This window comes from Dendrobates tinctorius, unplaced genomic scaffold (assembly GCF_039654945.1).
Source record: "Dendrobates tinctorius isolate UK_male_01 unplaced genomic scaffold, ASM3965494v1 ptg000020l, whole genome shotgun sequence".
In the NCBI taxonomy this organism is placed as follows: Eukaryota; Metazoa; Chordata; class Amphibia; order Anura; family Dendrobatidae; genus Dendrobates; species Dendrobates tinctorius.
This window is the reverse complement of record NW_027361688.1, coordinates 12529043-12554018: the sequence shown is the minus strand read 5'-3', so window position 1 is coordinate 12554018 and position 24976 is coordinate 12529043. Positions and strand designations below refer to the sequence as shown.

The window sequence follows — 24976 nt, the reverse complement described above, 5'->3', positions numbered from 1 at the left end:
TAACAGGATGGCTTCACTCTCTTAAAACAAGGCACCTCTTCATACGCCCAACCAAAGTAGACATATAAGTAGGCAGTGACCTTCAGCCACTTGCAACATCAATGCAGCTGCCAATATAAGCACCTGTCCAGAGCAGGTCCACGTAGTAGACAGAGGTCCGAAACCTCCTACTGGATCTCAGATCATGGTTGGAAGCCCAGTGGGAGAAGAAGTCAGGATACTCTTGGAGGAGAGGAGCAATGAGGATAGCCCTGGAGGTTGTAGAGGGACACTTTCAACTTAAGGTATTGCTTGGGCTTTATAGGGAGAAGATCTGACATTGGTGGGTGGAGAGGGAGATGTGAGGCTCACCACTTGACATGGATCCTCTAAGCCTCAGGTCCGGTCATTGATGCAGCAACCTGTAAGGCACGTGGACAGCGAAGACTTGGCACACTCAGAGACCTCAGGTACAGCAGTATGGATGAAGTGGGACCCAGCATGGATGGAAGCACATCAAAATACAGCTGGATGGAGCACACAAAGCATAGAGGTCTAGAGACTCAATCCCAAGACACAGGTGTATGTTCCAATGGGATTTAAATAGGTCTAGGGAGATGAGTTCACTGATCCATGCCACACTGGATGTGGAGCACAACAGAGGGCAGCGGACCCAGAAGAAGGAAGCGAAGCCTGGAATACCTGGGACAAATGTGTAACAGGAGACTTCCATCCACAGGTGAGCAGCTATGGAAGTAGCTTGTTTCCAGATACTTGATGTAAAGAGACTCTAAGCAGAAACTGTACAGGGAACTTTCCCCTGAATATAGTTGTGGGACTATATCCCACCTTTACCTTGTGACCATATGGCCAAGACAGATTTAACACTTTACAAAAGTGCCCTCATATTGAGAGACTTGGTTCAAGCTGCCATATATGTTAATGTCATGTGATATGTCTGATATATATACTGTATATATGCTGTTATGTATAATACAATGTACTTGTGACTATATGTAGGGAAAGTGTAGTGATGAAGCTAGCCCACTAGAGGGAGATACATTAGTACATTAGTACACATAGAATAGGATAGGAAATAGTTAACATAGGAAGGGGCAACTGTGGGTAAGTCAGTGAGTTTCCCGCACTTTTAGTTAGTAGGGCCTGGGAGCCCGGATAGGGAAGTTGGCAACGCAATGTTGAAGTGAGAAGCACAGCTGTCCAGGGCCTAAGAGTAACGGTTCACCAGGAAGGTGAAGGAATACAGGGCGGCGCCAGGATGGTGCCAGTCAGCTACATTGGAAGACGCCTGAATGTCTGGGGTGAAACGGACCAAGAACTCCTAAAGTTAGTCAGACGGGTCAGACAGAACGCTGCGGTACCGGAAAGGACGGTACGACCTTGCGATATTCGTAAAGAAGTGAGGGACAGCACAGGGACAGAAAATGCTATGCTTTGCAAAGAACTGTGTGCTGTACTTAAGTGTGGACTGGACGAGCTGAGAAAACTAAGTAAAGTCGTTTGTTTTGAGTTGAAAATTAACTCTGTCTCTCTTTATGTGGAACCTCAAGAAGAAAATCCTCAGCATACTAGAGAGGACCCTGATGGACAAGACAGCGAACAAAAAGGTATGCCACAGAAGGGACATTGTGTGCTTGTGGCAGGAGATCAAGGTGTGATGAATCAGCCATTGTCAGCCATGACTACGGCCCTGTCTCCCCTCAGAGACACAAAGCTTGGCGGTTGCACATCACAGCTGAGGCACAGAGCTTGGTGATTACAGGTCATAGATTGTGGTTACACATCATAATTGAGGCATAAAGCTTGTGTGTGGGTTACAGATCACTGCTTAGACTGAGATGGCTACACATCAGAGATAAGACACAGATATTGGTGGTTATACATCATAGTTCAGGCACAAAGCTTGGGGGTTATATATCTGAGATGAGGAACAGTTTTGTGGTTAAACATCAGCAATAAGGCACAGAGCTTGATGGTTATACATCACAGTTGAAACAGAACTTTGTGACTACAGATCAGCGATGAGACAGAAAGCTTGGTGCTTACACTTTACAGTTCGGATGAAGAACTTAGTGGCTATATATCAAAGATGAGGCACAGAGCTTTGTAGTTACACATCAGAGATGAGGCACAGAGCTTTGTAGTTACACATCAGAGATGAGGCACACAGCTTTGTAGTTACACATCATAGTTGAGGCAAAAATAGTTGAGGTTACACACTATTGTTGAGACACAGAGCTTAGGAGTCACACAACACAGCTGAGGCACAGAGCTTGGGTGTTAAGCATAGCTGAGACACTCAGCTTTGTGGTTACACATAATTGTTAAAACAGAGCTTGATGGTTATACATTAAGGTTGAGACACAAAGCTTGCTGACTGCACATAATAGCTAATCTTCAGAGCTTGTTAGTTATGCATCATAGTTGAGACACAACGCTTGGTGGTTACTTTTTGTAGATGAGGCACAGAGCTTGGTGGTTACATATCAAGACTAGAGACACAGAGCTTGGTGGTTGCACATTCTGACTGAGGCACAGAGCTTAATGATTACACATCAGAGATGAGGCTCGGAACATGGTGACTACACATCACAGTTGAGGCATAGAGTTTGAGGGTAACTTATCACATCTGAGATGCAGAACTTTATGGTTACACATTAATGATGAGACAAAGAACTTGGCGGTTACACATCATAACTGAGCCACAGAGCTTGATGGTTATACCTAAGAGATAAGGAATGGAGCTTTGCGGTTATATATCAGAGATAAGGCACAGAGTTTGGTGGTTACACATCATACATAAAGCACAGAGCTTGGTGGTTACACATCATACATAAAGCACAGAGCTTGGTGGTTACATATCAGTGATGAGACACAACACCAAAAATAACAGTCTCTTAGCATACTTTACCAAGTAAGTCACAGTAAGCGATGGCAGGTGCAGCAGGTTGGCTTGGTCAATGTCTAAGGTTACTATCTTACAACAGGCTGTGGTCTTCTTATGCCCACCCAAAGTAGACACTTTAGACTAGAAGTGATCTAAGCCACATGAAACATCCCAATAATAAGAGTTGTGTATGAAAAAGTTTGGAAAGTCCTAGCAAATTCAGGACTGGGAGCAGCTATGAACTATGTGCTGCAGTTTCATTGAAGTGAATGGTGCTGAGTTGCAATACCATAGACAACCTGAGGACAAATGTGGCGCTGTTTTTTTGAAGAAAGCATCCATTTTATTTTCCCTAAAAAAAAAAAAACATTTGGCAATAGGAAGGAATATCCGTCGTCTTACCAGGCAGTTGAAGTCTGAAAGGACATCAGTGTTGGACTAACAGTATCCCCTTTTAAAGTGTGTACGGCATGTGACATCTGATACTGAGTCTGTACTTGGGAAGGCTCCGGTGCTGCTTTATTACATTGCCGCTGTCCTTGCCTCATCCATTTCGCTTGGATCCCCCACCTTGCAAGGTACATTTTACAAATATCATAGTTCATTGCTGAGTAATATACCAGATCTAGAATAAGCAGGATGACCACGAAAAATCCGTAGACCCAAACTCCGACCAGTGCACTGTAGTTACTGTGAAAAAATAGATAAAAAAAAGTAAAAATTCATTACGTGACTAAGACTTTGAAAATGCTAAAAGAGAGATTATTATACTCCAATCACGGCCAGAATTCTTCCTGTTTGCACACTTTTACTAAAAATGGTCTTCTTCTAAAATGCTGCCCCTTAGTGTGTTTCTACAGGCATCTTCTGCTATAATGCATGGTGCTAGATGCAGAATTAAAGGGGTTGTCCTCATGAGAAAATCCCTTTAAGGAATTATAGCGAGCGGTCCCCTATACAATCAATTCCAATTATGGCATAGTTAAATTGCCCATTTATTCATTTATTACAAAGATAGGATGAATGAGAATTGTGTAATTCTTCATTTCTCCTCTGGGGGCGCTGCAGGATATTTGCTGGATTTCTTGTTAGACTAGAATTGATCGCCATCAGAAACACTGTAATCAGTTTATAAAAGAGGGAGGTGGTGTGGGGGGGAATTTACCAAAAAAGTGATTGATCAAACTGGACAACACCTTTAGCCCAATAACAATCCTATGATAGAAATAGGCACTACTACTATTATGATGATTGAGGGATTTTTATTATGACCCTACTACCCCCATCTACTCAACAATGTTAGGTTTTCCTTTGATGCAATTTTTTTTTTAGACATGTCAACTAAAAGTTAGTTGGCCAAAGGCCTTTCTGGAAGACCCATAGATATATCTGTCTATGATTGTAGTAAGTGCTAGAACCCATTTGTTCTATACATTAGTCCCCTGCACCCCAGAACCCAACCCCATACCAACAAGACCACCCCCCCAAAAAAAATAAAGAAACACCTCCAAATTGCCACTTTTGGCTAATTTTTTTTTATAAGTCCCACCCCTTTTGAGGTTCGGTTTGTGGAACCGTCCTGGCAAAATCAGAATTGCTGGCAAGTACTCAATCAGCTTTTGCTCCGTTGAGTATTCTGATTTATTTATTTTTTAAATCCCCCATACGGTTCCAGAGATATGAGGCTTTTTAGTTTTTATGATCTTTATGTGATTCCTCAGGGGCGTGTCTTTCTGTATTATTACCCTATAAGATTCTCCCACTTCGTAAAGACCATACAAATTAGAACTGAATAAAAATGTCCATATCTCTGGAACCGTAAGACGGATTTTAAAAAAATAAAAACTGAGTATTCCAGGGGAGCAGCAAAAATAAAATAGGAGTGAAAACTGGCCACTTCTGACCTGAACATAGGTCCTCTTTATGTAACCATGTCTTTAAGCAGACTCAGTTCTATTGTAATGGTCAACGTGTGACTGGACACAGCGCCTCCAGCAGGGCGAATTTATGACACACGTGACCCTGGATACAGCGCCTCCAGCGGGGCGAATTTAAATAATACCGGGACGTGCAGCCGGACACACCGCCTCCAGCTGGCGAATTTAAAAAGTACATGTAAAACTGGATACCCCGCCTCCAGCTGGCAAATTTAAATAATAAGGGGAAACACAGGAACAATTACAGTGGTGGGCCCTGTAATAGGAAATAGGGACGTGGAGACCTCCTGAGCTCCCCTGAGGCAGCGTCCCTACACTCCTTACGTTCCCTATACAGGCTCCTCACCTGTCGCCGCACGCGAACCTTATGCCCTGACTCGCCCTGAACCTAGTCCCTCGCTAGGGCATTGGCCGGTGCGGAAACTAATCCCACCACTGCACTAGATCACACATAAGGAAAGTCACAAACAGGGGAAATAGAAAACTTAGCTCTCTCTGTGCAAATGCTCCAGCACAGAGTCCAGCAACCGACTGCAGCCTTCCTCCTGAATAGCTGCCACCAAGTTCAGTCAGCGCTGCAAAGAACTCCCTTCTGTGACTCCTTCCACACCAGGACTCAGACTGAGCTGAGCAATCTCTCCAGCTCCTTCCACCACCAAGGTTGGTTGCAAATGAACAACTATCACCAACAGTGATTGCACCCCCCTAGCACACCTTTATAGGGTGTCACACCAGATACATGATTAAGTGCACAAAAACCTAAAGTGCAATATCAAAACCACCACCGGGGACAGTCAAGACACCTTGGAACTTTCCAAAGTAAAAAAAAGTTCACCAAGTGATTTTAATACCGCCAGATCCAACACTGGATCATGACAGTACCCCCTCCTTAATGAGGGGCCTCTGGACCCTCAAGACCAACCCTCATTAGGGAAACACCTACAGCAGGGACGCCCAGACCCTGAGTTCACCCCACCACTACCTGACACTTCAGGTTTATGACAAACGCACCGCTGGTATTGGCAATAACGTTCATTTTGGAGGCACCACTCATCTCCACAGCGCCGACCTGGGGAACGAGTTTATGTATGTGTATGTTTGTTTGTTATGAGCTGATCAGGCTCCACAACACACTTCCACAAGATGTTTTTTGGTGGCACACATACACGCTCGTTCACACACAGGTCCGGACCTGAACGTTTATTGCACACATTCGTTTGTCATAAAATAGGTGAACTAATTCTGGACCTGATAACAGAGGCGTCCCCCTGTGTCACCACACTCACACCCCCGCACTACACCATAGGGTACACCACCCTCCAACCCTTTCCACCACGAGGTCTGCCTCTCACAGGGTTTGTTAGCGGCGAGGGCTGAAACTTGCCCCTACTCTCCCGCCGCACAATCGCTGCTCTCACAGGAGAGGAAGGGGTCCCCTGAAGAGAGACGGCAGAGACAGTAGTCCCAAGGCAGCAGCCCTCACACGACTGCCCCCAGCTAACTACTTCCCTTGCTCGCCAATCTATCCCCGGGTTGTGTTTTTTTAGCCAAGGGAAGCCTAAAACGATAGGTACTGGCATTCCCTCCAAGACGTAGCATGACAAGGACTCCTCATGACGTCCTATACGCAGATGGATGTTTTCTACGACTTGGGTAAGGCTCCCCTGGCTCAGTGGAACAGAGTTAATGGCCTGGATGCTTATAGGTTGGGCCAGCGTCCTACACTTCAGGCCATGAGTCTGGACAAAACGAGCATCCACCAGACTGACTCCTGCTCCGCTGTCCACAAGCACCGGTATCACCTCCGGTACCCCGCCAGCCAACACTTCCGCTGACATAATACCTTGGGAGGGCAAAATGGAGGAAATGTACATTCCCTGGTTGTCTTCCTCCAAACGACCAGGGGTCTGCGGCTTCCGAGATGACACAGATATTTTGGCACGTAATGGGCACGCCTTAAGGAAATGACCAATCTGCCCACAGGAAAAACATGCCAACCCCACTCCCTGAACCGTAGGCAGGCCTGAACACAACCCAACACCTCCTACTTGCATAGGTTCGTCCGGAGACTTGGCACGCCCTGGGCAGGCTCCCATGAAATGGCTCGGCTTCCCACAGGAAAAGCATACCCCCCCACCACGGCGAACCCCAGGCAACCCCCTATTTGTACCAACAACCCCGGGCTGCCTGGGTTCCACAAACCGTACCGGGGGGTCCTCCCCCCCGGAGGGGACTACAGGGGGCACATTTTGTGTATGTCTTTCCCTAAGGCGTCTATCCACCCGGATGGCGAGGGACATGGCGGCCTCCAGCGACCTGGGGGCGGCGTACTGCACCAGAGTGTCCTGCAACTTTGGAGACAGACCCTGCACAAATTGACTCCTAAGTGCAGGGTCATTCCACTGAGTGTTAGTGGCCCATCTCCTAAACTCAGAGCAGTACTCCTCAGCAACCCGGGCTCCCTGTTTACACCTACGGAGTCGGAATTCCGCCAGAGAGACGCCATCAGGATCCCCATACACAAGCGCCAAAGCCGCAAAAAACTCGTCCACGGACTCTAAAGATGGTGAATCGTCCGGCAGGGAGAAGGCCCAGGATTGGGGATCCCCCTTCAAAAGGGACATAATGATTCCCACCCGTTGCTCTTCGCTCCCTGAAGAACGAGGGCGCAGCCTGAAATATAATTTACAGGCTTGCTGAAATACCAAGAATTGATCTCTCCCTCCAGAAAACCGGTCTGGGAGAGATATCTTGGGTTCTGGCTGAGCCTGTGCCTGAATCAAACCTCCAAAGCCCACCAACTGCTGCAGTTGCTGCACCAACTCACCGCGCAGCCCCCTAATCTCTTCAGTAAAGGTCTGCAGTAGGTCCATGGCTCAGCAGAAGAAAAAAAAAAACTTTATGGGTTGGTGATAATGTAATGGTCAACGTGTGACTGGACACAGCGCCTCCAGCAGGGCAAATTTATGACACACGTGACCATGGATACAGCGCCTCCAGCAGGGCGAATTTAAATAATACCGGGACGTGCAGCCGGACACACCGCCTCCAGCTGGCGAATTTAAAAAGTACACGTAAAACTGGATACCCCGCCTCCAGCTGGCGAATTTAAATAATAAGGGGAAACACAGGAACAATTACAGTGGTGGGCCCTGTAATAGGAAATAGGGACGTGGAGACCTCCTGAGCTCCCCTGAGGCAGCGTCCCTACACTCCTTACGTTCCCTATACAGGCTCCTCACCTGTCGCCGCACGCGAACCTTATGCCCTGACTCGCCCTGAACCTAGTCCCTCGCTAGGGCATTGGCCGGTGCGGAAACTAATCCCACCACTGCACTAGATCACACATAAGGAAAGTCACAAACAGGGGAAATAGAAAACTTAGCTCTCTCTGTGCAAATGCTCCAGCACAGAGTCCAGCAACCGACTGCAGCCTTCCTCCTGAATAGCTGCCACCAAGTTCAGCCAGCGCTGCAAAGAACTCCCTTCTGTGACTCCTTCCACACCAGGACTCAGACTGAGCTGAGCAATCTCTCCAGCTCCTTCCACCACCAAGGTTGGTTGCAAATGAACAACTATCACCAACAGTGATTGCACCCCCCTAGAACACCTTTATAGGGTGTCACACCAGATACATGATTAAGTGCACAAAAACCTAAAGTGCAATATCAAAACCACCACCGGGGACAGTCAAGACACCTTGGAACTTTCCAAAGTAAAAAAAAGTTCACCCAGTGATTTTAATACCGCCAGATCCAACACTGGATCATGACATCTATATTTGTCTCGTGAGTTTTCTGTGCCTTTAAGTCTTTGGCTCACAGATGTGGAAGGCATTCATAAACCATCTTAACTTCAGAAGACAGAAAATATTCCTTCTTAACAAACGTGACTGACGGAAAACTCCAAAGGGGTCATAACTGATGATCGCAGCTCAGGAACCGAAGATTTCACAAAGAGAGGAGAAATATTCAGAAGACCCCCCTGAGAAAATAATTTCACAGCAGAGCATGATGGAATTATCTGACTATGAGGAATGCCGCCTCTGACCGCACGCGAGGAGTTATACTGGGGATGGGGCAAGCAGCTATGGAGGGTGTAAAAATCTATGCAAATCTTTTTGCATGATATACTATACTATCTGTCGTGCAAACATTTGTTTTTCATGATTGCAACAGTTTTACGCCATTTTTCTTAATTAATTGGGGCCCAAGTTTATAGGGCCCGGTACACATTAGGTTGCCCATTTTGACAAGCATGGCCCACTATCTAATATTTACGATGGTCTCCTAATTCTTCTCCAACTGATGTTGAGAGGAAGGGAAAGATCAGGCATGTTGATTTACGGCTCCCCATTCCTTTGTTCCACAGGGCAATAAACAGAGTTGCCTGGCAAATGCATAGTAACCTTGTCCCATTTAACACATGCACACTCAGCCAAGCTGGGCTGGGCTTTACTCACCCTCTGTCACGGCTGTGTCAGGGCAGGGGGACTAACAGCCATCCTGGATCTGGCTGCAGAAGATCATTACGATTACCCAAACACCTTCTTGATTTTTGTTTTTCTGTTGTGGAGTGGTATCCCTCTCCCTTTAGGACCCAACGATTACCTCCACCTTCTGTTGCTAATTAGGCACCTTGCTGAAGGTTTAAAGTCATTCAGTGTCTGCAGCATGTTGCTGGTGTTAGCTCTTACTTGTCTCTGTCTAGTTAAAAGTACTAAGAGTCGGTTAGTGCCTTCTCAGAAGACTCTTTGAGTATTGCTGGTGTGATATCTCGGTTGTCTTCTCAAGCTAAATGTTCCCCTCGTTCATCTACCCTTTCTGTCTTTAGTTGTAGTGGGGACTGGCAAGTGCTGACCCCGTCCTCTCCCTAACCAGGACCTATCGTTAGGGTCAGTCAGGGATTGGGTTCCTGCTTGATGATAGGTTCAGAACCTATATAGGGACGTTTAGGACAGACAGGGTGATTTTAGATCTGCCTAGAGGTCTCCAATACCCACTTCCCTAGTGTTTGGGCTCCACTCTCCCTCTCCCCTTTGTTGTGCACTTACTCCTCCCTCACCCAGCGTGACTCCCTCCCTGGGTCCTGCACTGAGTCTTCTCCACGGTTCCTGATCTATTATTGTCATTACTACTAACGTTATATCGACAGCGCTGCAGCCAATCAGTGAACTCATCCGCTGTGAGTGCCGTCTACTCAGACTGAGCTCATTGGTTAAGCATAGACACAAGAAAAAACAGGCGATCAAAAAAAGTCCAAAAGACTAAATAAATTCAAAAGATAAAACATTGAATCTTTATTGTAATATGACCAAGGTATAAGGAAGATGAAAACAAGTCAAACATGACCATGGTAGCACGAGGGCGACCAAGTGGGGCATACACAGGGCTTATGGACAATGTAGGGGAGAGCAGGTTGCTTAAACATAATTATGCTAGTAACATTGGAAGTATAGCTCCCATCCCCAAATTATACATATTAAATACATAACCCAACAGGATATACAAGTATAAAGATAACACTATATCATGATGAAAACATCTTTACCTGTTGGAATGGTAAATGGAGGTCCTCCCAGGTATGACCCCCCCCAACGCACGTTTCGGCAAATGGCCTTTCTCAAGGGGTGATGGGAAAAGGGAAGTGAGGGATATTTAAGATAGAGTCCACCAATGAGAAGGTAGATCACACACATGTGACAGGTCAGGCCAATCATACATATAATAGGAATCACTCACAAAGATGGCGCTTGTAACCATGGTTACAGTACATAAGCCAAGCAGCTCCATATGACAACATCTCATATATCAGTGCCCAGCAGGGGAAAGCGGACAAGTACCTCATCCGAGATTTAATTATAATAAAAGCGCCATCACTAACCTATAGAAGATATCACAATGGATATCTAATATTGGGGCATAGAAAACCTAGGCCCCGTCCCATATTGATGACATCAACAGGCGCGATAGCGATACGCAGTAGTAACGTCAGAGCGGCCACTCCCCCTAGGTTGGACGCGCCGTCACATATGACTCATCAAGGGGAGGAGTTTGTGACGTGGTGTTTGGTCCTGTGATCGCGTCACTATGATTGGACGCGCTTGTGTCTGTGACTGAGTAGGGGGAGTGGCCGCTCTGACGTTACTACTGCGTATCGCTATCGCGCCTGTTGATGTCATCAATATGGGACGGGGCCTAGGTTTTCTATGCCTCAATTTTAGATATCTATTGTGATATCTTCTATAGGTTAGTGATGGCGCTTTTATTATAATTAAATCTCGGATGAGGTACTTGTCCGCTTTCCCCTGCTGGGCACTGATATATGAGATGTTGTCATATGGAGCTGCTTGGCTTATGTACTGTAACCATGGTTACAAGCGCCATCTTTGTGAGTGATTCCTATTATATGTATGATTGGCCTGACCTGTCACATGTGTGTGATCTACCTTCTCATTGGTGGACTCTATCTTAAATATCCCTCACTTCCCTTTTCCCATCACCCCTTGAGAAAGGCCATTTGCCGAAACGTGCGTTGGGGGGGTCATACCTGGGAGGACCTCCATTTACCATTCCAACAGGTAAAGATGTTTTCATCATGATATAGTGTTATCTTTATACTTGTATATCCTGTTGGGTTATGTATTTAATATGTATAATTTGGGGATGGGAGCTATACTTCCAATGTTATTAGCATAATTATGTTTAAGCAACCTGCTCTCCCCTACATTGTCCATAAGCCCTGTGTATGCCCCACTTGGTCGCCCTCGTGCTACCATGGTCATGTTTGACTTGTTTTCATCTTCCTTATACCTTGGTCATATTACAATAAAGATTCAATGTTTTATCTTTTGAATTTATTTAGTCTTTTGGTCTTTTTTTGATCGCCTGTTTTTTCTTGTGTCTATGCTTATGCTGTTTGCGATTGTCCATATTTTCCTTTTGCATATCAACCCTCTACTTAATAGTACATATTAGTGTACATGGGTTTCTTATCCTTAATTTTGTTATGCTGAGCTCACTGGTTGCAGAAGTATTAACGCGACTTCAGAAAATAACAGACACTGGGAGCAGTGGCGGAGACTCAGCACTGGACCCGGGAAGGATGAGTAAAGAACATAGCTGGGGAAAAGGTGTTCCGAAACTGTGTAACCCCTTTAAGGTTCCAGGGCAACTGAGGCACTCCTTTAAGCACTGATCGCTCATGTATCCCTTGTGATCACCAGCGTTGGCCATGTCAGGCCATTGTCTTGTGCAACACAATAAGAAGATCCAGGTCAACATACGTAAGCAAGTGACCATATAATAAATAATAATGCATATTACGCACTCAGTAATGACATGCTGACATTTTTCAGAAACCTTCTAGATATTCTATCCCTGGTCTGCGGCTTCAACGTGCAAGAAAAAAAATAACTAAAATTATTTTGTAATTTTATAACGCGCTGTTCAAATCCCCAGTCAGCTGCCTTATAAAATGTAAAAATGACTGGAGGGGATTGTGTATCCTCATATAATAAGATTTATGGAGCCAGTGAGAAGAATACATTGGTGCTCACAAAATTCATCTTCGCAAACACAGAGGAAAGTGATTTATTCAGAATAGTAATAAATACCAGACCTCATAAAGTAAGTACCCCTATCAAAATCGGGACAGGAGAATCCGGTGTTGTCCAAGGAAAAAGGAGAGGTTGACCAAACCTTAGAGGACATCCATGAAATTACACATTGTGCCTTCATCTACGGAAGTGTTCCCCAACTCCTGACCTCAAGAGCCACCAACAGGTCATGTTTTCAGGATTTCCTTAGTATTGCACAGGTGATAACTGCATCACCTGGACAGACAAGAATTCAAACACCTGAGGAACACTAAGGAAATCGTGAAAACATGACCTGTTGGTGGCTCTTGAGGACTAGAGTTGGGGAAAACTGATCTACGGTCTACACATCATGACACTACTCTCTCTGAGGAACACAGATACCCTAATTTTATGGGATTTTATGGGGTTTGGAGTAGAAACAGGAATTATTTATGATTAATAGATGACGTGACTTAAAGTCCTCATCTCCGTATTCTAGAAGGATCTAGTATGGTGGACCTCCATCGTTTTCTCACCTTAGTTAAAGTTCTTGATCTGATAACCAAACCCACTTACAGAATTACTCTTATGTCAGTGTGTACATTAGATGACTGTTGGTCGAACGATGCTTTGGCCAATCATTTGGCCATCTTTGCTTCTGGCTCAGTTGAGTACTACTGTGTTCTCTATGAGAAAGTTGCCGACTTACAAGTTGGCCAGTGGCTTATCTCAATGAGAACGGCAGTACGAAATTGGACATGTGCACTCGATGTCTCTCCTGGCCATCACCAGGTCAGCTCTCCCATACACATTGAACTGTTGGCTGAGCCCTATGATATCAGCGGGTTCAGCCGACATTAGCCTAATATGTATGGGGGCCTTTAGTCTTTGAAGAGGATATGCTTGAAAATCCCGCTCAAGAACCCCATCAAAAATGCTTGGAAATCTCTTCCTATGCACTGTTCATATGAGCAGTTATTTGCGTGTTATTTTTCTTGAAGAAGCTTTAGAAAAATTTCTGGCTGAAAAATTATCGTTCACGTCGCTTCTTTGAAGAAAATTGGGATGAAGTCTGTTCTAATCGAATGGCTGAAAAAAAAAAGGTTTTAGGAATATAAACCTTTTCGAAAAAAGAAAAACTCCTCCTGAAGAGGTTTCCGTTTGAAAAACCTCATCGTTTTTGAATGTCTAGAAATACTCCATGTGAACACTGCCTTAGACCCAATGAAAACTAAATTGGTTATAGTCAAAATTGTCTTTGATTATTTTTTGGAACGTGTATGATTGACATTTTGACCATCCAAACTCCAAAAACGACCTTTGTTTTAAAGTTCATGGTAATTCTAACATCTGGCCAGTTTTTCATGGCAACACTTATCACAATCGTGGTACAAATAGTCCAGTTCCTGAAAACCATATGAATGGCCGTTAGAAGGTCTTTTCTGTCTATCACAGTCTTCAGTCTCGCTCCTGATGTGCTCATGATTTTTTGGGGTTGTTTTCATTCATCTTGGTGTGCATAATTCTTGTTTTCTTGACTTCAGTATGTAATTGTATTTTCTGAAAATCTGGGTCCATTCCCTACATCCAGACAAAGGTTCAACACATTGGCATTCGTAGAGGAGATAAAAATTAAGCTCTTTTCACGAGATTCTTTATACCACCACACTCCTTCTTATTCACTCATTACAAGAGATCCTGGTGGTCCCACCACATTTTCACTACGTGAATGCATTTTACACTTTTAGGACTAACATTACAGTCCTGATGGGACTTCTTAGTTATCACCAAGTACCAAAAGGACAATGATCCTTTCTCTCTAGGAGCCCCGTACTAATAATTTTAGCTGCTTCCATGATATGTAGTTCTTTAATCAACCTTATTCTTTGTCCTCCAAGTGTAAGACATGGCTTTAAGTGGTCAAGGAGCCAACAGTCCTCCGTCATCGTCAATGCTGAAGTTTAATGTTGTCACCGGCACTCATCTTCCTACCAAATGGATTGTAATGTTGCTCTTCTGTCTATCCCTGCTCTGAAAGTTTGTCAGGAAAGCCAATCTACTGCATTATAGCTGGCAAACTTTAACCTCATATTGGTTCCTTAAGATGATCCCCAGATCATGTATAATCCAACAACGAGGCACAAATTTGTAATACTTGTAGGTGTTCTCTCTTCCTTTCCCCACACAGCCACGGAGTAATGAAGATCTCATAATTCTGAAAATTAATCTACTCTTTTCCAATTCTTAACTAAAAAAAAATCAAAATTGTTTTAATGTGATTGCTACAAATAAAACTAATTTCCTAAACTGCTTTTTAGGTGGTACACTATTACCCCATGGTGGATCCATAAGATGATCACCGATCTCCATGATACAATACAACAACGAGGCACAAATTTGTAATCCTTTTAGGTGCTCTCTCTTTCTTTCCCCACACAAACATGAAGGAGTAATGAAGGTCTCTTAATTTTGGGAGTGGATGTGTTCGTTTAGTATTCTTGACTCTCGGAAAATTTAGATTTTTTTGTTTTTTTATGTGATTGCTACAAATGAAGCTTATTTCCTAAACTACTTTGTAGGTGGTACACTTTAACCACATGGTAGTCCTTTAAGATCATCTCTGTAACTCCGTGATACAATCCAACGAGGCACAAATTTGTAATACGTTTGGGTGTTTTCTCTTCCTTTCCATGAACAGACATGAAGTAATAATAAAGATCTCTTAATCTTGGAGGTGGATCTGCTCTTTTAGAATTCTTGACTCATGGAATTGTTGTTTTCTTGACTCATGGAATTGTTGTTTTCTTTATGTGATTGCTACAAATGAAGCCTATTTTGTAAACTGCTTTGTAGGGGGTAAATGTTTACCCCATGGTGGTCCCTTAAGGTCATCTCCGGATCTCCATGAAACAATCCAACAACGAGGCACAAATTTGTAATACTTTTGGGTGTTCTCTCTTCCTTTCCCCACGCACTCATGAAGGAGTAATGAATATCTCTTAATTCTGGAGGTGGATCTGCTCTTTTCGATTTCCTGACGTTCACAGAATTTTTGTTTTTTTTTATGTGATTGCTACTAATTTCCTATACCGCATTGCTGCCAGTTGTGTTAATCATAACTGTAATATTGTCGCTTTACATCCAGCATTGATATTTCGATGGGAGTCATTTATTTTGTCGGTTACGGTCACATTGAATTTGAAAACCGCCAATTACATCTAGAGCTTAAACAAGCAGCCATTCTCAATGAATACAATCTTCAGCAATTTATTAATCTCCCAGCCTGTGGCCTCCCATCTGCTCCTTGTAAATAACATCTGTCTATGATACAAGAGGCTTTCTCAGCTGACGGCGGCACAGAAGCCCCATCGCTTCAAAACAAGAGAAAAGGAGGGGACACTTATCTCCCTTCCATTCACTTTTATGATTCCATGTTCATCCACTTCTATCCATTTTTTAAATTGTCGAGGGAACTATGTTGTGATTTTTTGCAAAGTGAATTTTTGATCTAGGACAACTTTGGGTTCATCTTTTTACTTAAATGCATGCATTTTGTGCTAAATATCATTTTTGCAGTTTGGTTTCATAAAATTTTTTTGCATCATTTGCCTTCTATAATGTTGCCTGTCGCTGGATGCAGAAAGAGTTAACTGAGAATCTTTTAGTGAGCTGTAACGCTTTTATCCAGTCTCTTTCAGTTGATTTATGACCATGTGAAAGTTGAGTAGAACTTGTTAAGTCATAAATCAGCAGATAAAAGAGTTACAAGCTCTCCATCAGAACAAGATCACTGATAGATTTCCTGTTAACTCATTCTGTAGCCAGCAAATATGCAAGGAAGCAAAAGAAACTGTAAAGTCCAAATGGTGCAAAATTTTTAATGAGACCCAATTGCAAAAATTACTTTTAGACGAAAATACATTCATATAAGTAAAAAAAAAGCCCCCAAACAGGTTTGATATCTTTTTAAGGGGTTCAGAAAACCCATTTTAAAGGATTCTGATTAGGAAATTCTGATGTACCAAGGTCAGGATCCTTAAAGAGCAAAACAGCTACCAATAGTGTCTCTGGAGGACCCAACATACTCATTTTTGGGTAATTCTTCATTTCCCCTGTGGGAGTGCTGCAGGGAAATTGATCAGGCTCCAGAAAAAAAAGTGGAGACAGTTCTCTCTCCCTGATGCTGTTGCAAAAAACCTCCTTCTTAGGTAGGATGTCAGTGATGTCGGTCAAAAGTGTGGGCAGCTGGCACAAGCATACGGAATTAAAGTGTTGTTTTCATCCCTTTTTCAGAAGTAATCAGAAGAAAGAGATCATTGTAAAATTTAAAAAGAAGTGTTATTTAGCACTCAAAACTCCCTTTGGTGGTCTCTGTTGGGACCAGAAGTGATGATGTCTCATTCATACTGTCATCTGAGGTCACTAATTGCAAGGTCAGGTGATTAATGGATGGAACCAGAAGTGATGACATCATGTCCATCAGTCCTGATCCTGTAGCCAATCAGTGGCCTCAGAGGTCAGGTGACTGTATGGAATGAAACTGAAACTGTCCATTGACATGGCTGTGTTTTGAAGAGGGGTAAGTAACATATATATATATATATATATATATATATACATGTATATTTTTAACAATGATCCCTTTCCTATGGCCTTCTTTGAAAGTAGGTAATCTGGTCAGGGGATCGTAGTCGAGTAAGGGGTCTAGTCAAAGATCTCGATTTGTTTAGAGAGTCTGGACTGGGGGGTTGGGGATATGATTTTTTTTCATGGGGTATGGTAGATTTTTTTTCACGTGTTCAGTTCTAGGGTTACATTTTTTACTTTTGGGGTCTGACCCGGGGTGGGTGGGGGAAGCTTTATAAATTAATGGCCCATATGCTAAAAATGGTACTTGGTCAGAAAAATAAAAAAAAACTAAAACTTTTTTTTATAAAATAAAATATAAAATGAAACTTTTTATCCGCAAAGTTTCCTTATAAAACTTTCTAGCGCTCGGTAGAAGCCGAGACAAGACTGGATGTGAGCAGTAAAGGGTTATTTTCTGCAGGCGGGGAGATGAAAGTGGAATCATAGCAGACAGCGAGCTCCGATCCCCATCTTGTGATTCCGCCTTTTTTTAATTTTTTTTTTATTTAGGATTCACATAGTTACCATGGCGATGGCCTAATGGATGGATTATGGATTTATTTATAAATATTATTAATTGGATTCCAGAATTGAAATGGAAATAAGCCTGTGCACGTTCAGGCGGTATGATTTTTTTATTTTTTTTAGTTCATCTGCATATGAAGAAGCCGGCGAAACTGTCTGTGAGAAGGATTGTCATGCAGAACAATGGACGAAAGGAGCCGTTTGATCCGTAACCTTTTCATCTTACTTTCATTCCCCTTTTATACAGTCTGTTGCCGTATTTCTAGAGCCTAAGAGCCGAGGAAAACCCTGTTTTTTGGAAGACTAGAACGTCTACATTATGCAATTTTCTGTGACTGATATCTGATTATCCAGCATCTCATTAATTCAACCTCTGAACCCACCACCTAAAAGCACTCTATTGAACGGGCTGGCTAGAATCAGAAAAAAAAAAAAACATGGCTGATTTCTTACCACCTACAGGTTGTAAGTGGTATTGCACTTTATCCTCATTCACGAGCTGCAGTACCAGACACAACCTGCACATAAGTGTGGCGCTGTTTTAGAAAGAATGCGTGTTATTCTAATTCTAGATAACCCCTTTCAGCCAAAGTCAGTTGCACACATAGACATGACTTTATCAGGTACCATAGTTAAAAGGCCATAAATATATATATTTTTTTGCCAGATATAAACGCCGCTGTTCTCCCGAATCCGGCGATGTTTTTTATTTGTTCCCTCCCCACTCCGTTCCTGAGATATGGCCCCTTTTTCATTGTATATGTTTTTTTCTTTTTTTAGCCAACTGGGTGGGGTCATAAGGAAAATTCATACACAGAAGACATGAGGACCACGCCTACTTGCTAAAAAATACTAGATTTGTATGCAGGGAAGAGGAGGCCATATCTCAGGAACGCAGAGGCGCAGGAACAAAAGAAAAACATTGCCGGATTCAGGAGTACAGCGGCATTTACACCAGGTAAAAAAAGGCACATATTTATGGAAAATGGCAAGTCCTTTTTAAGGCCTCGTTTTGCTAATCATTGATGGTCCTAGGTTGATGCCTGCACCGATCATATATCCATGGGATAAGTCATCAATCACAGAAAGTCCCTGATAAACAGGAATGTTTTGCTTGCAGTACCATGCCTAACCACATGGAGTGCTGTCCAATTTATTTAGTCCATGAGTAGATGATTAAAAACTTGACAACTAGTGGTGTATTTTTGTACTGCATTCATAGAAAAATTTCAACCTAATGAAACTGATTCCTTTAAAAGTAAAAAGGTAAGAAGGAGAGAGAGAAAAAAAAAGAGATAAATATAAATATATCCTTGAGGGAAATGCCGACAAAACACAGGAAATGAGATAACGGTTGTTTAGTCTGCCTTCGATGGCAGCATTTGCCTAGAAAACGTCAAATGCATAGAAAAAAAATATATTTTCGAGAGTGACGATGTCACTTACTTATGCATATAGCCATCGGAACCCAACGTGAGATTCATCTGCATGACGTTCTGGAATTCTGTCTCATTACAGCAGTACTTGAAGACGGTGTTGTTGTGGTGACAGCACAAGATGTAGGACTTGTTGTCTGAAAGGCGCGGACAGTGGAATCCAAAATGATATCGTCCTTTGTGGTCTGTGTACGGCTCGCAAACTCTGAAGTGTGCAGAAGAGGCTGTGGGGTACGAAAGGATGGTTACATATCCGTATGTAGTATACAGAGCCATCATATTTACGTGAATACCAGGATTTTTAAAAAAAAATTTACACTACATAACATTCAACATAAATTATATATAGAATTTATGGTAAATATTGTATAAATTGAAAACTATATATGTATATTTCAATTGTAATACCATGTCAAACCACACGGTGCGCTGTCAAGAGAAGTAGACGTAGTTTGATGGACCATACAGTGCTATCACTTTAAGGCTCTATTTGTTCACATGGCATTTGGAGATCGGCAGAAGACAACGAGGTGGAGGAAGCACTCTGGAAATTAAGTCAAGGTTTTTCATCTTTAATTCCTCAACATTGGCCCATACACAGTGGAAAATGCCCCTGAGGCCCAATAACACAAAATATATGGAACACTCACTCAGGTGAAGAAAGATCCCTCCATGGCCAATACTTTATGGACCAAATAGTCTATTTTTGCCTCACAAAAAACTGAAACAACCCTCGTCTGCTTGATACTAATTTACGGAAATATAGTGGCCACATCCATGACCATCATGATGCTATTTTATGGAAATAGATGTGCCCCCCATGACCATCATGATACTATTTTATGGAAATAGTTGTGCCCCCATGACCTCCATGATACTAATTTATGGATATACTTGTGCCCCCCCCATGACCTCCATGATACTAATTTATGGATATACTTGTGCCCCCCCCATGACCTCCATGATACTAATTTATGGATATAGTTGTGCCTCCCCATGACCACCATGATACTATTTAATGGAAATAGTTGTGCCCCCCCATGACCATCATGATACTATTTTATGGAAATAGTTGTGCCCCCATGACCTCCATGATACTAATTTATGGATATACTTGTGCCCCCCCCATGACCATCATGATACTAATTTATGGATATAGTTGTGCCCCCCATTACCACCATGATACTAATTTATGGATATAGTTGTGCCCCCCATGACCATCATGATACTAATTTATGGATATAGCTGTGCCCCCCATTACCACCATGATACTAATTTATGGATATAGTTGTGCCTCCCCATGACCACCATGATACTATTTTATGGATATAGTTGTGCCCCCCATGACCATCATGATACTAATTTATGGATAAAGTTGTGGCCCCCCATGACCACCATGATACTAATTTATGGACATAGTTGTGTCCCCCATGACCATCATGATACTATTTTATGGAAATAGTTGTGCCCCCCCATGACCATCATGATACTATTTTATGGAAATAGTTGTGCCTTCCCATGACCATCAATTGGTTAAAAATCCTGTTCTATTTAGATTTCTAAAAAAAAAAAAAAGTGGAGGCAGAAGTTCCGGTGGCCTGCACACAGCCGGCCGGCATGTGCTAGAGGACTGGCGTTAATCCAGGTTAGATATCTGGTCGAAAGTCAATCTTTAGTTCCCACATCCTATCTTCTGATGTTTGATGCGGTCACATGAAGGGAACTATTTAGAAACATCTCGGTCACTGACTGTAAAGTGGCAGGAAAGTCTAATCCGACACATATGTGAAAAACTAAAAAATAGTTTGGTAGGAACTCCATATGAACCCAACAGATCAGCTGGAACCAGAAGATCATGATGACCAGTTAAGGGCTCTATGGTCTCTGTGACATACCACCCAAATTTCATCCAGAAATATGGAGACAGGACAGCAGCCAATACATCATGGCTCCATCACGAGGGACAAAGATTTATTATTCTACATGATGCCAACCTAGGGAACTTTGGCCCCGGTTGGAAGAATACAGATCTGCTCCATTGACCATCGCTGAACCATACGTTTGGAGAAAGTCAGGATTGGGACCCGCCGGTCGTCTGTCTCCATGGAGAGGTTCGGAAAAGCCAGGTTGTGACCCTCGGGTCAACTGGCCTTGTACCTCAATGGACTGTCATCTTCCTCAGCTTGTCTTTACATCCTCTATGTGTGCGTACCACAGATGGGACCCTGGAAGATGAAGCCAGGTTGTGACCCTCCGGTCAACTGTTCATTGTATCTGAATGGACTGTCATCTTCCTATGCTTGTCATTACCTCCTCTCTGTGTGTGCCAGAGGTGGGGTAGTTGACCCTGGAAGCTCTGAAGTAACAGCTGCCATTATCCCAGCGAGTCAGTGGAAGGGTGAGACTTTGTAATGTGTACCATATTGGGGTATTTTGCTGGGACTGTTCTATGTGTTACCTGTCTGTTTTGTGGTTCAATAAAGCATTGGCACATTGTTTTATCCTCATCATGTGTTGTCTGAGTAGTGTTATGCACATCTTAAAAGGAGAGCGGGCATTCGGCAGGATGATCCCTGGTCCATGTGGTTTCGGCTAGCGGACTGGGGCGCCCGCCGTCCCCCCATGTCTCCACACCTTCTATTTCATCCACACCCCACTCTGTGTGTGTACTCAGACTTTTGCTGTGTTGTCCTATCGATTATTTCGAGTGATTAGTTGTGGTCACAGGAACAAGACCCCACCGATCTGCTTGAAATCAAAACAGCACTCAAGAATAGATAAAAGTTACTTAGTTTAATTACTCTTTAAATGAAAGGATCTTTGGCTAAAAAGCATTTTTTCATAAAGGTTTTACGAAACAATGTTGGACTGTTTAGCTTCTACAGCCTCTATGTATCAGAGTACATAGCAGACTGTTGAATGTGCTAACACTGACATGGAGCTGAATGGGCTGCTGAATTGGAACTCTTATGTCTGTTCTCCCCTGAACTCTTGTATGCTTTTATGAACACGTCCAAGCGATAAGAGTTACAAATAGCTATGTATCATGATAAATAGAGGCTGTAGAATCCAAATGGTTCAAAATTTATAATGAAAGCCAATTGTAAAAACATATAATGCAGTATAACTAAAATAATTCTTCCAAAGGAGCTCGTATCCTTTAAAAGCTGAAATGATCAGCCCGCCTACATCTGGTATTTACTCTTCCTATCAGCGCGCGCTCGGCTCCACGGCACTAATCGAATTTGAAGCGTACATTACCATCGTCTATTGTGTAACCTTTAGGTTGTCTTTCCACATAGCTGGGGCATCCATGACAATATAATGATAGGATGTCATTTTCTAAAGTAAACCTAGTCGAGTACCTCCCGTGAAAAAACGGTCCTTTTTGCCTTAGAGGATTAACCTTTACATTGAAAAAGCTTTTCACAGCCATTAAACTTGACATTAATGTCTTAAGTATGCAGCCTGGGAGAATTGTGGGTAAATAGTTATCTTAAAATCTAACAGAAAGAGAAATAAGAAAAAGTAATCTAAAACAAATTGTAAAAATAAAGGATTATATGAATGGAAGTGAAAGTTTGTAGAAAAATATGGATCAACTCTGGATGGATAAATATGGTAAGAACGGTTAACATGCCCCCATTACTAAAGACCCCAATATGCAAGTAAAACTCAACTTTGGGTAGGAATGGCTGCCAAACTAGGTGTATTGTTGGGAAATTTTAACTCTCCCCCAACAGATGATTAGGGAAGAAGGATAGGGCATGTTGAATTTCAACATGCCTGATCCTTTTCTTCTCCCAGAAGATAAACTGCCACCATAGGTGTCTGGTAGTGACTTGCTACCCTTTTGTCATTCAGGACACATAGTGTGTTAGAGCAAGCGAGTGTGTATGCATATTGGGGCGGTCAGGAGAAATACTGTAACTGTCAGAAAAATGTTCTTGTACTTTAGACCACTTACAGTTAAGGTTGGCCTTAAGGTGTCCATACACCTTAGATAACAGTTACGTTATTTCTCCTGACCTCCCTCATAACTGTCAGCCAGATGCTCTTGTATTTTAGACCAGTTACAGTCAAGGTTGGCCATAAGGTCTCCATACACCTTAGATAACAGTTACATTATTTCTACTGACCTCCCCCATAACTTTCAGCCAAATGCTATTGTATTTTAGACCAGTTACAGTCAAGGTTGGCCATAAGGTCTCCATACACCTTAGATAACAGTTAAATTATTTCTCCTGACCTCCCTCATAACTGTCAGCCAGATGCTCTTGTATTTTAGACCAGTTACAGTCAAGGTCGGCCATAAGGTCTCCATACACCTTAGATAACAGTTACATTATTTCTACTGACCTCCCCCATAACTTTCAGCCAAATGCTATTGTATTTTAGACCAGTTACAGTCAAGGTTGGCCATAAGGTCTCCATACACCTTAGATAACAGTTAAATTATTTCTCCTGACCTCCCTCATAACTGTCAGCCAGATGCTCTTGTATTTTAGACCAGATACAGTCAAGGTTGGCCATAATGTCTCCATACACCTTAGATAACAGTTAAATTATTTCTACTGACCTCCCCCCATAACTTTCAGCCAAATGCTATTGTATTTTAGACCTGTTACAGTCAAGGTTGGCCATAAGGTGTCCATACACCTTTAGATAACAGCTATACTATTTATCCTGACCTCCCCCATAGCTGTTAGTCAAATGCTATTGTATGTTGGAACAATTACTTACAAGGTTGGCCTTAAGGTGGCCTTATTACACCTTACATAACTAAGATGTATGGCCACTCTATGGACAACCTTAACTATAAATTGCTGAAAATACAAGAAAAATACACAGTATACTATAGAAATGGCAGCACACAACAGGTGTGAAAATAATCTTTGAGACATGGAAACCACCAGGGTGTAAGCCAAAGAAGCGTGACACTGTTAGAAGCAGTGCAGGCCCATTCTTTCTAATCAGTGGGGAGTCCGAGCTAAAAGATAACTCCTAATGCTATCATCTTCTTTGAGAAAGCTGTGATTGGGTTATGCTTTAAGGAAGATCAGTATTTTGGCTATAAATCCAGCACATATGTGTGTAATGTGCATATGTTTGTAAAGTGTATAAGTGTGTCATGTGCATATGTGTGTAATGTGTATGTATGTTCAATGTGTATATGTGTGCAAAGAACATGTGTGCAATGTTCATATGTGTGTGATGTACATACAGTATGCGTATATGTGTGCAATGTGTAAGTGTGTGTAATGTGCATATGTGGGTGATGTACAGTACATATGTGTGTAATGTGTATATGTGTGTAATGTGCATGTGTGCAATGTGTATACAGTGGGGCAAAAAAGTATTTAGTCAGTCAGCAATAGTGCAAGTTCCACCACTTTAAAAGATGAGAGGCGTCTGTAATTTACATCATAGGTAGACCTCAACTATGGGAGACAAACTGAGAAAAAAAAATCCAGAAAATCACATTGTCTGTTTTTTTTTCATTTTATTTGCATATTACGGTGGAAAATAAGTATTTGGTCAGAAACAAAATTTCATCTCAATACTTTGTGATATATCCTTTGTTGGCAATGACAGAGGTCAAACGTTTTCTGTAAGTCTTCACAAGGTTGCCACACACTGTTGTTGGTATGTTGGCCCATTCCTCCATGCAGATCTCCTCTAGAGCAGTGATGTTTTTGGCTTTTCGCTTGGCAACACAGACTTTCAACTCCCTCCAAAGGTTTTCTATAGGGTTGAGATCTGGAGACTGGCTAGGCCACTCCAGGACCTTGAAATGCTTCTTACGAAGCCACTCCTTCATTGCCCTGGCGGTGTGCTTTGGATCATTGCCATGTTGAAAGACCCAGCCACATTTCATCTTCAATGCCCTTGCTGATGGAAGGAGGTTTGCACTCAAAATCTCACGATACATGGCCCCATTCATTCTTTCATGTACCCTGATCAGTCGTCCTGGCCCCTTTGC

The 24976-nt window shown here is 42.7% G+C and overlaps 1 protein-coding gene across 2 annotated transcripts in view; it reads right to left on the bottom strand.

The window, feature by feature from the left end:
• The window catches only part of SHISAL1 (shisa like 1), a 121110-nt gene that overhangs the window by 16990 nt on the left and 79144 nt on the right, over nt 1–24976 (bottom strand). The window contains exons 3-4 of one of the 2 annotated variants that reach the window (XM_073567686.1): nt 19004–19217; nt 3290–3577 (exon numbers count right to left, since the gene is read on the bottom strand). In XM_073567686.1, the coding sequence (XP_073423787.1) occupies nt 3290–3577; nt 19004–19217 (502 nt within the window). Of the gene's footprint in view, nt 1–3285; nt 3578–19003; nt 19218–24976 lie in introns of those variants that run through there. The other variant, XM_073567685.1, reaches the window with a different exon arrangement.